This window comes from Desmodus rotundus, chromosome 12 (genome assembly GCF_022682495.2).
Source record: "Desmodus rotundus isolate HL8 chromosome 12, HLdesRot8A.1, whole genome shotgun sequence".
Classification (NCBI taxonomy): Eukaryota; Metazoa; Chordata; class Mammalia; order Chiroptera; family Phyllostomidae; genus Desmodus; species Desmodus rotundus.
In genome coordinates, this window is record NC_071398.1 from 31,846,396 (window position 1) to 31,860,876 (window position 14,481).

Genomic DNA, 14,481 nt, shown 5'->3' on the forward strand with positions numbered 1-14,481 from the left:
GTTGTTTGATTAGGTTTTTTTTTTTTTTAATACTCAGTTGTTGATAGTTGTGAGTTTGTTACCATTTTACTGTTCATAGTTTTGATCTTCTTTTTCTTAAGTCCCTTTAACATTTCAGGGTTTGGTGATGGTGAACTCCTTTAACTTGACCTTATCTCAGAAGCTCTTTATCTGCCCTTCCATTCTAAATGATAGCTTTACTGGATAGAGTAATCTTGGATTTAGGTCCTTGCCTTTTATCACTTCAAACACTTCTTTCCAGCCCCTCTTGCCTGCAAGGTTTCTTTTGAGAAATCAGGTGATAGTTCATGGGAGCTCCTTTGTAGGTAACTCTCTCCTTTTCTCTTGCTGCTTGTAAGATTCTCTCCTTATCTTTAATGTAATGTAATTTTGATGTTCCTTGGTGTGTGCTTCCTTGGGTCCAACTTCTTTGGGACTCTCTGAACTTCCTGGACTTCCTGAAAGTCTATTCCCTTTGCCAGATTGGGGAAGTTTTCTCTCATTATTTATTCAAATAAATTTTCAACTTCTTGCTCTTTTTCTTCTCCTTCTGGCACCCCTATGATTCAGGTATTGGTTTAAAGTTGTCCCAGATGTTCCTGAGCCTCTCCTCATTTTTTTAAACTCTTATTTCTTCATTCTGTTCTGGTTGGATATTTCTTCCTTTAGTTCCAAATCGTTGATTTGAGTCCCAGTTGATTTCCTTCCCATCACTGTTGGCTGCCTGTACATTTTCCTTTACATCACTTTGCATAGCCTTCACTTTTTCCTCTCTTTTGTGACCATACTCAACCATTTCTATGGGCATCATGATTACCAGTGTTTTGATCTCTGCATCTGATTGGTTGTCTATCTTCTTGTTGCTTAGCTCTTTTTCTGGAGTTTTGATCTGTTCTTTTATTTGGGCCGTATTTCTTTGTCTCAGCGCACTTGTTATGTCATAGGAGGCTGGGGCCTTAGGTATTCACCCCGGGGAGGTCACCCTCTTTGCTGCGTTGTAGTGCTGTCAGTGAGGGAGGGGTCAGAGAGGGAACAATGCAGCTTGCTTGCTCTGGTCTAGCCCCACTTGCCAACTCTCCCGTGAGACTGGGAGTTTCTCCTGCCACGGCCACCCCCTGTGGTAGGTTACAGCAAGCTTGAGTCTTTAGTTTCCCATTCAGCCAGCCACGCCTTGCCTGCATAGTCTGCCACCTTGCCGCAGGTCCTCTCTGCCTGCCCAGCTGCCTGTGTCCATCCCTTCTACTGGTCTGGTGAATGTTTTTTTAACTCCTTGGTTGTCGGAGTTCCATGAAGTTTGATTTTCTGGCACTTCTGGTTGTTTTCTGTTTTTAGATTTGTTGTTATCCTCCTTTTGGCTATGCGAGGAAGCAAAGGGATTCTACCTACTCCTCCATCTTCTGTTTCCTTTTTTTAAGCTGTGTCTATCTGTTGGTTTTTGTGTGTTGCACTTACTATTATTAGGTTTATGAACAAGAAAGTTTCATGTATACCCTAGTCCTTTTTCTTTGGAATGCATCTGATCTCCATCATCCTTTACAAAATAAGACCTTTACTCCCTCCCCTTTTGTGTTTTTGTTGCCAACAATTATCACTTTTTAGGCTATAAGTTTGTTGGCGATCTTACTTGTAGTTTTGTGACCTTTTGGTTTTTGTTTCAAGTAGAATAAACCTCTTGCGTATTTCTTGCATTGGAGGTCTTCTGATGATAAATTCCCTCAGCTTCTGTATGTCTGGAAAAGTCATTATTTCTCCTTCACATTTCAAGGATAACTTTGCTGGATATATTATTCTTGGCTGGTATTTCTTTTTCAGTAGTTTGAATATTTGACTTCACTCTCTTCTGGCTTGTAGAGTTTCTGCTAAGAAATCCAATGATAACCTGATGGGCTTTTCTTTATAGGTCATTTCCCTATTTTCCCTGGCTGCCTTGAGAATCCTTTATCATTAATTTTTGACAGTCTTAATACAATGTATCTTGGAGAAGGCCTCTTTGGATTGAGGTAACTATGTGAGTGCTTTCCATAGGTTTGGGAAGTACTCATCAACTATTTGTTTCAATAGTTTCTTCGTTCCCTTCGCCCTCTCTTCTAGTATGCCTGTTATTTTTATCTTACTCTTTCTGATGGAGCCAGAAAAGACTCCATCAGCCCAGCCCAGCTGCTCTGCAAGGTTCTGAACCCAGGTATGCCCAGAGAGCCATACCCCTGCTGTGCAGCTCAGGGCCGAGCCCCTACCATACCCTAGGTGCAGTGCAGGTGTTGTTTTTCCCTGTATAGCTAGTATGGTGAGAAGCTGGGATTTTAAAACTTATTCTGAACTTTTAAAATGTAATATAAATGCATATATTATCTACTTCATTTTTAAAACCTGGGATAATCTCCATCCAGATCAAAATATTCCAGCATTGCCAGCCTCCTAAGAGTTTTCCTGTGCAGTCTGAAGTAGAACTCCTGACCAAAGCGAACTCTGTTCTTGCCTGTGTCACTGTAACCAAGTTTTTACTGTTGAGATTTACATGAGAACAGTTGTTCAACATTACATCTGATTCACGGGCTTCTTGCCTAGCTTCTTGAATATACAGTGTGTATTTTTTGCCCAACTTGGCATTTTTCAGCCTTTTATTTTCTCAATTTTTTTCAGCATCATCCTCTTTCTCTTCTCTTTCTGGGACTCCAACAGCATGAATGTTAGGTCCGTATCCCCCAGGTACATGAGGATCCGTTCATTTTAAGTCTATTTTTCACTTTGTAATTCAGATTGCATAATTTCTATTGATCTCCAAGTTCACTGTAACTTTACATTCTGCTATTAAGTCTATATAGTGAGTTTTCTGTCTTGCTTACTTTTATTTCCTGGTCCTAAAATTTTAACTTGGGTTTTCTTTTGCTATCAGATTCTCTTCCTTGGGGTGGGAAAAGCTCTTAATTTCTTTTGTTGTCATCTAAGCTGGGGGCTGCTTTCTTGACATAGGACCCTGTGTCTCGACTAACATATTGGCTGGTAGCTCCTGGAGGCTAGGCATTTATCTAGTTTGTTAATACTTACAAGGTTCTGAAGCCTCTGGAAACCAAGGCACCAGGAAGTGTCTGTAGAAGCCTTGAATTATGGGCGGTGGACCCTCTCATCAGTGAGGAATTTGGCACCCATCTGTGCCAGAGCTGGGTCCCCAGGCTGCAGTCAGGGTGGCACCAGGTGGCTAATATAAAGACCCCAGCACCTGGGGTCAACCACTGCCTTACCCCAGCTCAAGTCAGACGCTCCTGAGAGGGCAGCCTGGCACCTGTATCTGCAGTCACAGACCTCAAGGACCATCAGCAGTATCTCCAGATGAGGCACAATTCTGGACTCCTAGGTGTTCTAAAAATACCTGCACTGACTCCTCAAGCCCCGACAGATGAACACTGGGAGTAGAACCACAAACAGCCTTTGTTTTTAGACTTTATTTGTAAACGTCCTCTGGAGGACAGAGCACCTCACTGATGCTCACCATGCTGTGCACGCTGTGAAGGTGGCTCCATGCACAGGGGCTCAGGGTTCCAGGACTTCCAATGCTGTGGCCTTAAGCTGCTGATGCCAAGGCATGTCCATGGGAATGAACCGAAGTTAATTTATATTGTATAAAAAAGCAGGGGCTTAAAAGAAGTGTTATTGTGATCTGAGTTCTATGATTAGAAAAACAAGTAATTTTTACCCAGAAAATACACTGGAGCTCTGCTGGCATGTCTGTGCCCCTTCCCAGATACACAAGTGGTTAAGATCAGCCTGGAGGAGATTTGCATGAAGGGGAGAACAAAGAAGTAGAGAGGGGGTACCCCCTGCCCATTATCCTGGGAACGGACCCTGCAAGGTCATACTAGGTGCTTTGGGGAAACCAAGGTCCTGCCCATGGCCTGCCCCCTGGAAAGCACGGGGCAGGCCCAGGAATCCTACCTGTACCTGAGGAGGAAATGGTGGCAGGCCACCTCAGGCCAGTCTGGGGTGCAGTTTCAGGAAGGCTGTTCTGCAGTGGATGTGGCACCAGGAATTGTGCTGAGGAACACTATGAGGCAGAGCTGGACATGTGGGCTCATTTCTATAGCTCCTGCTGCCCAACCAGGTACAGGAAGCATGGAGAGGAGTGTGAGGGATCCCAGGATAACATGAACAAGGACAATGTCTACCCAGACCCTGCTGCCTGGACCTGTCCCTCCACATTCCTGCAGCACCCCACATGTTGGGGGAGTCAACTCTCTGTGAGCCAGATGTTAGGAGTTGCAGACAGGAAGGGGTAAGGGTAATCTAGGGGAAAATGCCACTTTGGGGAGCACCCACAGATGGGTCTGGCACACCATGGCCCCACCACGCTGGTTCTCACCCATTCCTGCAGGTATCCTCCTTGGAGACGAGCACAGGGTGTGAAATGCCCTGTCTGCTCTGTGCAAGGCCCAGTCCTTCCTGGGATGTGCTGGGCTCAAATCTCCAACTGTTGCTCCTAGAGCTGGTTTTCTGCTACCAGGGTTCTTAAAGTGGGGACTCCACATAAGCTGCTGCGTCACTGGGGAAACTGTTAGCAGTGCAGACTCAGCCCCAAGTGGAAGCTCTCTCAACACAGGGAGCAAGTAGAACCAGGAAGTGAGAGCTGCCCAGGCCTGGACAGGGGTCCCTTCAAGGCCGCAATGCCCAGAGAACCTGCTGCTCCAGCAGCAGGTGACTCTGTTTCCTTCCTACTTTTAGTAGGTACCTCAGGACAGATGACACAGGCATCTTGTTATGTTTTTGGCAGCCGAGGGCTGCTCCTCTCTACGTTCCCATACCCTTAGTCTCCTCAGCATTTTGTAGGACCTGAGGGCTCAGACTCCAGGACTCCCAAGTTAGCTCCTCCCCATTGTGGGCTGAGCAGCTCCTGGGGCAGCAGAGGATAGCCCTTCAGTTCCCAGTAGGGCAGGAAAGAAGGGGAAATACATTGACCCTTGACAACATGGGTTTGAACTGCACGGGTCCACTTACATGTGCATTTTCCCCAATAAATGTTATAAATATATTTTCTCTTCCTTATGGTTTTCTTATAAATTTTCTCCTCTAGCTTTATTGTAAGAATACATTATGTAATACACATAGCACACAAAATATGTGTTAATCAACTATGTTACCTATAAGGCTTCTGGTCATAGTAGTCTGTTAGTAGTTAAGTTTTGAGGGCGTCAAAAGTTATACTCAAATTTTTGACTATGTTGTTCAAGGGTCAACTGTATAATTTGTTTCAAAATTAAAAATCATTTGGGAGGAATAAAGTTTAAGATAATGGAGTTTTCCAGTGCAGTGACCATGGAGTTTTCCAGTGCAGTGACCCCTCATCTCACAGTCCTGCACACTGGCCCCTCCCAGGGAGGGGACTGTCATGTACAAAGAGCATTTAATTAATTTATTTATTTCTTTACACATAACTGAAGTGATGTTACAGTACATAAGTTATTTACAACTGTGCAGTAATGTGTTGCAAAATAAATTATCTAGAAGGCAGCAAAAGTACATTGTGAATGTGTATAAAACTGTACAGCGTTTACGGGTACACTTTTTATATGATTATTGGCTCTGTAGTGTTTCAAGTTATGTTCTCAGAAAGAGAAACAAAATGCCCAAGATTAAAGGAAAAAATATACAAACCACGTGGATTTGACTCCATTAAAAACACAACCGGAGAGTCCTGGCTCTGTGTCCCTCTGTGGCAGGCAGGCGGGCGGCGCAGTGTCCCAGCCCCAGTCTGAGGCCCTTAACTGTCAGCAACTCCATGGCAACAGGGCTGCAGCCAGGACGGCACTCCCCCTGCTCTGACCTGAAGGTCACAGTCTGTGAGGAGTGGACACCGTAACTTTATTTCCTTTAGTTGATCAGAATGGAACAATAACTTTTTAAAAACACAATCCGTTCTGCAGCTCCTGAAATGCCTGTGCAGCTGGCTGGAAAACAGACCGCAAGGCCGCCATGTCCGTCCCCGAGGTCTCCTTGTCCTCCCTTGGCAGCTGGTATAAAAGAGCCATTCTCCAGGGGGCAAAGTGCAGGTTTTTCCCTGGGTGTTCCTACTTGAGGGACAAGGTCTCCTTCCGCTGTCTGGACTCAGCAGCAGCACTGAGCTGACCCATGTGGCCCTTGCTTGTGTGGCCCTTGCTTGTGTCCTGTGCAGCTGTCCTGTGTGCATCAGGCTGGCAGAAGCACAAAGTCGTCATTGACGTCTACCATGGGCACATAGAAGGAGGGCACCTCATTCACACACAGGGACTTGTGTCCAGCAGGGTCCAGCTCCTGGACCTTTAGCTGCCACTCCATCCTCTGAACAGCGTTGAGGGCCGCAGCCTCATGCTGCTGCCGCATCAGGAGACATGTCTGCATGGAAAGCACAGCAGGTGAGGGAAGCGAAGGCAAGACCATGGCCCATCCCCTATGGTGGTGCCCAAGCAAGAGGACTAAGCCCAGGCCCCCACTGCTCACTCACCCTGCTGCAATACCCACTGGGAGGAAGGGGTTGAGGGACCCATGCCAAGCTCTGGCTGCAGGATGGCCTGCCCCTGTGCATGGCCCACAGCACCATCACACGGACCATCTGACTGCCACCCTGCCCTGTGAGTGGTCTCACTAACCACATGAGGAGTCTAACCCTGCTCTGTGCCTCCACCGTCCATGGGTTTCACAACACCACCTAACAGAATTCATAACTAATTTTTTGTTTTACAATTATATATGGGTAGTAATATTGATTTCGTTTGCATTTGTAATAGAAATTATGTCTTTTAAAAGTACACTTAACTTTTAAAAAAAGTTATTTAGGATTTAAAGTGTTTAGTTTTCAGGAATATATTATTAAATAGGTACCAAATCATACTAAGTAGGTACAAAGTTAAAAAGTGAAATGATGACTCACTGGATTACTGAAATGGGACAGAACCTGACACAGCACATGTGGGTCTGGGGACGGGCACATTCTTGCAACAAAGGGGACTCTGTGGATTCACAGAGCTCAACATTACGGTGACTGCACAACAACATAATCTTATTTTCTTAGATGTGCAGACAAGTAGATATTTGTGTGGGAATATCACAATGCATAATTTGCTTTAAAGTAATTTTTTTATAAGTGTGTTGATGGTTTGGGGAATAAAAATGTTCCTCTATCTTTAGTCTTTTGGAAATAGCCACCCCATGCTACAGTGCAGCAGCCGTATGTCTCAACAGTCTTCACACCTGTGTGCCGGAATGCATCAGAACCCTCTTCATTACGTGGCTCAGACACCATCACAGGTGAGGCCAGGTGTGCCTAATTTAAAATGTTTTACAGTATTTCAATCTTCAGATGTTCCCACACTCCATTTACTCATAGAAGTATCGATGGATTTTCATTTTATTGGGTTGTTCCAATGAACTTTTTTTTAACATATCCCTGAGTTTTAAATGACTGAAGTGAACTAAGTGGCCAAAACACTGTGAAATTTGATACTGTTTACCCCACAAAACTACCAAATGGCACCTGTTCCCAGCTGCAGGAACATGCAGGGAGGCTGGTAGTCTGTCTTCTAAACAGGATCTACTTTAACTCATGGCTCTGAAATGAATGGTCACACAGAACATGGCCTCATGAAGGTGTGGCTGCTTTATCTTTCCTGCACTGACTCTACATTCTTTACTAGTTCTTTGTTTCTACCTTTTTTCTTATTAAGTCCTTTTATATATTCAGGAAAATTGGACTTAACATGGCATTTTAATGTACAATTTTAATGTAGTTAAAAATTATTACTCTTTCTGTAGAAAAATCTTCCTTGTGGCTCCCTTCAAGCCTGGCTGGTGGTAGACGGAGAGCAACGGTGTGATTCTGCACCATCACCCTGGAGCTGGGCCTCACCTGAGCTGTACCTGCACCCCTACCCACACTGTGACGAGACGCTAGGGCCTGAAATGTCACATGGGCTCACTGTTCTCTGCTCTGGGCTTTCTGTCCACTCCATGTGGCACCTGTGTACATCGCTATGGCACCGTGGCCATGGGTTGCTGAGGTAAGGGGCACAGGTATGGCTAGCATCCTGGAAACACTGCCTTACTGTCCAAGTATAAGTATCACGGGGTTGGGATGAGGGAGCTTTGGATTTCCCTGCATCAGCTCTGTAGCTCTCAGTGAGAAGAGCAGTAGGCACAGCCCTGCCTCATGGAGCTTCCTGGGACTGTGCTGACTTGTGAGTTCTGTTATCTGACACATTGTTGTTGGCAAGTTTTATGCCTGGTTCTTATGAGTGATCCCATGTGCAGATCTAGCAACTGAAGGTGAGGATTTGCTTCTTACTTGCTAAGCTTTCTATCTCCCACCCATCCTCTGGCTTGCTGCACTGGTCAGTACGACCAGAGCAGTGGTGATGGGTGTATGCTGTGACCTTTGAGGAGGGCTCAAGGTGGGGTCCCACAGAGGTCTGACCGCCAGCTGGTGACAGGAGCTGCTCCCCGCACACCTGGACAGGAGGGAAGATCCTCTAAGGAGGCAACAGGGGGTGGGGAGACCCTGAAAGTATCAGCTGGGTTCAGAAAGAGTCTGAAAGTCACCTCCAAACATGGGACCCAGCAGCAGCCTCCCCCCAACCCCCCGTAGCCTCCTGGGGGCTCCCAGCACAGGTGCAATTTGGGGAGAGTACAGAGCACTCACCTTCATGCGATCGTACTTATCATCCACATCCTGGAGCCAGGAGATGAACTGGCGGGCGTTGAAACGATCTCGCACAGACTTGTTCTCATCACCCTGGAGAAGAAATTAAATATGGGCATTTGATGGGGGAACAAGGGAAAAAGCAAACCTGTAAGTGCTTCAAATCCTCCTTACTAAGTGAAGAATAAAAGCTGCAGCCTCATTCCTGAATCGACACATTATCATCATGCTCAAGGACCCCTGGTCCCCCCTCCTCCCCACATGGCTTTCATAATATAGCTAGGAGGCCATGGGGCTGTCTGGATGCTACCTGTAGTGGAGCTGCCCTGGGGGGTGACTTGGGACCCCCAACGAGGGTTTTCTGCATGTCTGTTACAATGCCCATGGAGCAAACTGGGAAGCCCTCCAATGCTGGCCCGCACTGCTTCAGGAGGCCACATGTAGGCAATGGCATCTGTTTGTTAACACTGAAAATTCATTGTTTCTTTGTAAAGGATGTCTAGAAGGTTTGAGGTGGCTGAGGGCCAGCTTCCTGGTTTCACTCTGTAGGAATGCTACCTTGATGTCACTGTCCTCAAATACGGCATCATCTTTGCCTGCGATGGACTGTGGCTTACAAACAGGGATGCCTTGGGAGGGACCCAGAGACAATGGAGCAGGTAGTTTTCACAGACTCCTGCTGTCTGGTTCTCCCCAGATGTTGAGTGGTCAGTATGCCTAGGAGAACATGTGAAAACCACAGGCGCATGCATGACTGACCAGCTGGTGGCTGAGCCTAGGGCCTCCCTTTGACATTCAGAAGGAATGCAGATGAAACCCCTTAAAGATCAACAGACTCCTTGTCTTTTTCCTTTTAGACGTACAACTCTAAAACACCTAACCCTGAAGTAATCACTTGATCCCCAACCAAATATTTTATTTTATAGTTTGTTGACAAATGTTTTGCTTTTGGGAAAACTTGTGACATATAGTATGTTAGATGGGGACCCTTTTTTTTTTTTTAATTTTTATTGTTATTCAAGTACAGTTGTATGCCTTTTCTCCCCATCCCTCCACCCCACCCCAACTGAACCCATCTCCCTACCCCACCTCCACCCTCCCCCTTGGTTTTGTCCATGTGTCCTCCATAGTAGTTCCTGTAATCCAGATGGGGACACTTTTAAAGATATATCCTTAAAGACTGTATACTAAGTGAATGAAAAGTCCTTAATCCACTAATAAAAATTTTTTTAACTAAAACCCACCGAGCCACTGTATGTTACCACATAGCCACGGCCAATCTGGGAATACTGTTCAGAACCTCAGGGGTCCACATGGTCCCAACATAGCAGTTCATGCCAGCCAGGGGGCCAGCGGGGGCATCTGTCAGTAAGGGACTTGGCATCAAGGCCTGAATAGTGAAGGAGACAGCAGGAGAAGCCCAAGAGAACAACAGTATTTTGGGGAAAGTCCATGAGCAGGGGCACGAGGCCAAGAGGCAGGGGCAGGCCCAGAATGACGCACACTGGGTTATTTCTGAATAGTTCACAGAGGCTGCTGGGAAGAGAACAAATTGAGGAATAAAACCTAGGACAGCCAGCCTCAGAAGGCCAGGCTTGAGTATGGTGGGCAGCAGGAGGTAGGAGAAATAGCCAGGCTCAGGATGGAGAATGGAGGACATGAGAGCCCACTCTGCAGTTTAAACCTTAGCCATGTCCACGGACAGGTCAAAAGGCAGCTGAAAACTGAAGGTGGGGGTTGCCAGAAGGCGGAGCCCCTTAACTACACAGTCTTGTACCCCAGCAGACAGACGTGGGGAGACCCATAGGGGTGGGGCACCCATGCCCAAATGTTCAGTGACGGGTCAGGCTGGGTGGGAAAAGCAAAGGGTGTGTCCACACGGGACAAATCAAACACTGGGGGTGAGGAGAGCCAGAATGACTGGCTGTGGTGGACACAGCAGCACTCCTCTGGAGGACAGAGGGGCAATGCTCTGGGCTCTACTGCCCAGATTGCACCAGACTATCAGGCAAGTTCTAACAGGACCCTGGGACCCATGTGCTCATGGGGGAGCTGGAGAGGGAAGTGCTGCTGTGCTAAGCAGCCCCAGGGTCCCATACCTATTGGCCCTTGGCTTCAAGGCCTATTGCCACTGTCCTCAGCAAAATAGTCTCCCACGGGGCCTTCACTGCAGAAGGCTATTTATGCAGCAGCTCTGGGTGCTGCTCATCCTAACCTATGTATGTTTCAGAGGGAAGTTTAAATAACTCTTCAAGTGACTGAAACTGAGGCTCAGCCCAATCCAGTAATCTGAGAGCTTGAGCTTGTAAGGACCCTGGTATGGGGCCTAGAAGAGCCCATGTGGCATCTCATGATATCAGCATTACATGTACTGCTGTTTGATCACCCCTGCTTCTCCTATTCCAGGGGGCAGATCTGCTCACGTGATCAGCATAGAGTCTGTGGGGATGTGAGTGTTTCCTACTCCTGTCTGTAGCCAAAGCTTGTCTCCCAAGAAGAGCTGGGCCTTCCAAGCTAAGTGCACAGCCTTGTTCACCACAGACCTGGCTTTCCAGAGGCATGTTGTACACCTCCGAGTCCAGCAGCATGGTGCAGGCACTGAATGGCACTGCCTGGTTCGCGATGGTCCTCGCCGCCCGGCAGTGCACCCGCAGGATCTCCTGTTCACAGGAGACGATCAATTTTTCCTGGAGGACAGAAACCACATGAGCCAATCCTAACAGGGCAAGACAGATCCTGAGCCCACACCCCCAATCCGAGACCTCTTCTTACCCGCTCAATGCTATGCTGCAGGCGCAGCTTCCCCCTCACGGCCTCCTGCTGCTTGAAAAGTTCCTTCAGGGGCTCCGCCAGGGAGGGAGGGGGTGCAATCTGCAGTCAGAAACAGTGAGAGGGAGGGGTTACTGGGAGTTGGGAACCTCCACCAACACCACTGACCAAGTCTGTCCCGAAGACACACCTCTGGTCACACAAAATGCAAGATGCACCAGCTAATTCGCTGGAAACAGCTAAGTGTGTGTACACAAGAGATCAGGTGAAGAAACTATGGCATGGATCCTGGCCCCAAAAGGAGCACTACAGAGCTATGAAAAAGAATGAGGGAGACTGGGTTCCAGAGACAGTGTTAAGTGTAAAAAGCAAAGTACAGAGTACCTATACTGCTACTTTTTGTGCCAGAAGAAATGACAAAGATGGTAGGAGCAAGCAGTGGACAAGGGAGAGGAAGAGGATGCAGGGCTGTTTCTTTTATTAATAATGAGGTTTCATGTCCCCCAAAATAAACCCTGACACCAAAAGGGAAGCAGGCACCAACATGGAACACAAGGTAACAGAGCCTGACCGTCCTACTGGGGATCACAGAGGTAGAGAGCACTCACCTGGGTCACTTTGGAAAAGACGACATGAGGCGAAAGACCAGAACCACCACCCACAAGTATCATCATCTAACCAGTTTAGGTGTTTTGTGGGTGGACCAGTGCTTGTGAAACGAGACATGAACACTGGGAGGAAATGGGCCAGTAAACACATCGCAAGTAAGAAGCACCAAGTCTCTCTCAAAGAAGGAAGGTGCAAGCACAGGATGCAGTCAAGATTTCAACGTAGACCAGATGGAGGAATATGGAGTAACACACCTCCCCTGGCCAAGTCCCCCAGGACAGTGAGCACATCCTGCACCTAGGACATGGTTTCTAAACACCATTGCCACTAGAAAGGATGGCGTGGTTGAACGTCAGGGCTCAGCTGGAACATGTGAGGCTGTAAAGTAAGAGTGTGCTCGGAAAGATGGGGCAACTTGAAGAAGTTCCTAATGGCCAAGGCTGGAATGATCTACATATTAAGTGACAGTGATTTATGTTGGGCTACAGGAGAATTCCAATTATTAAACACATAAAGAGAGAGGGAAACAAAATCAGCATTAGGCCAACACCACAGGCGTAAATGCTTCAGATTTAGTCTCCCACTAAGGAAACTAAAATCAGTGGGCACAAGATATTTATCAACTATGAAGGGAAAGACAGTAACTGCACAGTGGAGACACTAGGAGACTTGGGCCGCTGTTGCCAGGATGCAGCTGCTGACACCAAGAACCAGACACAACGCACTAAGACCTGACATCACATCAGTGCATTTTCACCAAAAATGTGTCCCTTAGCCCAGTCGTGAATGTCACACCAAACACCTAATCAATATTCCTCAAAAGTGTCACCAAACAGTGCCTTTCAAGGAAGATGAGGGGTGGGTGACCCAGGAGGAGATGCAGTATCCAGGGGCTCCGTGAAGGGCACACATACACTCTGCTTTTAACACTGTCAGTCTAAAATTAGCTCAAATAAGACGTTAGAACATTAAGCTGGTCTCTTCAGAGGCACACATTGCCCACTGGGCCCTGTTCCAACCCCTTTGCCTCAAAGGACTCAGCCCCGAGGGGCCCTGGTATGCCTTCCTCTTCTGACTCTACCTGGGTCCCCTCAGGTGGTACCAGGTGGGGAGGCACAAATACAGTGGCACACGTAGGTTTAAGCCATTTGTGGATCCTCAAGAGAAAGCACCAAGCCTGGCGAGAAACCCAGGAATGCTTGACTTCTGCTTGCCCTCACCAAACAGCCTGGGTGCTCACCTATGTAGTAACAGAAGTAAAACATCTAGAAAGGCATAAATCTGGTAAAGCAAAACTAGAGATGCACAGACCACTGACAAGGTGAACCCTGGGTAGTATGAGTACAATGACCTTTACTACTTAATTTTCTGAACTTTATATGGTGGTCATGGTACTCTTTTATTTTGATAACTAAAATTTAAACAGCGGCCCTGGCTGGTATAGCTCAGTGGATTGAGTGCCGGTCTGCAAGCCAGAGTTGTCAGTTCAATTCCAAGTCAGGGCTCATGCCTGGTTTGAGGGACAGGTCCCCAATAGGGGCCCAAGACATGTGAGAGGCAATCACACACTGATGTTTCTCTCCCTCTCTTTCTCCCTCCCTTCCCCTCTAAAAATAAATGAGTAAAATCTAAACAATAACAAAACAACAAAAAGTCTCACCATACAAATCTTGGGCCAGATTTTTCTGAATCTAGTGACCCAGATGAAGCCAGACAAGGATCCTCCCAGGCTAGACAAAGGCAGGGTTGCCTTAGTTTCCCCTCCCCAGAGAAGTGTGGGGTTAGGGAACCAGAAGGGAGAGTGATGCTGATGATGTCCCACTGGGTTCAAAGCTGGCCTTGCTCCCTGGCAACAAATCACTGGACTAGGCGGGCAGAGTGGTAGCTCTGGAGGCTGCCTCAGCTATCGAAGCCGACTCTCAGTTATCTTGTGCCCTTGTTCAGAAGACACTGGGTACCACTCCTAATTAGCTGAGCTTTCTGCTTGATAGAGAGCCAGCAGATACACTGACTTCTGAACACCAAGGTCTAAGAGCAGAATACATGCATCCAACATAACCCTCCTTTGGGATAGGAATTTCCCTCCAAGACTGGCTGTGTGGGCTGCATGCCCAAACCTTCCCCAGACCCCAGGGAATTGGCTCATCCTGACCAGCATTCATTCAACAGCTGTGAATGAGACCCATTCTGGGCATAATAGACAAATCAAACAGAAGTTCTAGCTTTTCTTCAAGGAAGTTGAATAGTTAAAGAAATAAAGCAAGTCCACTGCACACTGTGTGAACAGGCGACCCCTGGGGAGCACAATGGGCTGGGGTCCTTGAGGGCTAAGGACAGGACAGAGGTGAGCAGAAATCTGGCTCCACTGTAAAAGGATCTCTTTGCCTGCTGTGCTGAGAATAGACCCCAGTGGCCAAGGGGAAGCAGGGTCAGCCTAGTCAAGA

The 14,481-nt window shown here is 47.2% G+C and overlaps 1 protein-coding gene and 1 long non-coding RNA gene across 16 annotated transcripts in view; one reads left to right on the top strand and one right to left on the bottom strand.

The window, feature by feature from the left end:
• The window catches only part of LOC123479316 (uncharacterized), a 60,293-nt gene that overhangs the window by 31,778 nt on the left and 14,034 nt on the right, over positions 1 to 14,481 (top strand). For all 3 annotated transcript variants that reach the window (XR_008425644.1, XR_006654898.2, XR_006654900.2), the window contains 2 exons: positions 7,153 to 7,272; positions 7,777 to 8,021. This is a non-coding gene — a long non-coding RNA (uncharacterized lncRNA). The remainder of the gene's footprint in view (positions 1 to 7,152; positions 7,273 to 7,776; positions 8,022 to 14,481) is intronic.
• ANKRD11 (ankyrin repeat domain containing 11) overlaps positions 6,125 to 14,481 on the bottom strand; it is a 237,056-nt gene continuing 228,699 nt past the window's right edge. For all 13 annotated transcript variants that reach the window (XM_053914542.2, XM_053914541.2, XM_053914540.2 and 10 more), the window contains 4 exons: positions 11,432 to 11,530; positions 11,203 to 11,346; positions 8,660 to 8,752; positions 6,125 to 6,360 (listed from right to left, as the gene is read on the bottom strand). In XM_053914542.2, coding sequence (XP_053770517.1) covers positions 6,175 to 6,360; positions 8,660 to 8,752; positions 11,203 to 11,346; positions 11,432 to 11,530 — 522 coding nt within the window. In that variant the 3' untranslated portion in view covers positions 6,125 to 6,174. The remainder of the gene's footprint in view (positions 6,361 to 8,659; positions 8,753 to 11,202; positions 11,347 to 11,431; positions 11,531 to 14,481) is intronic.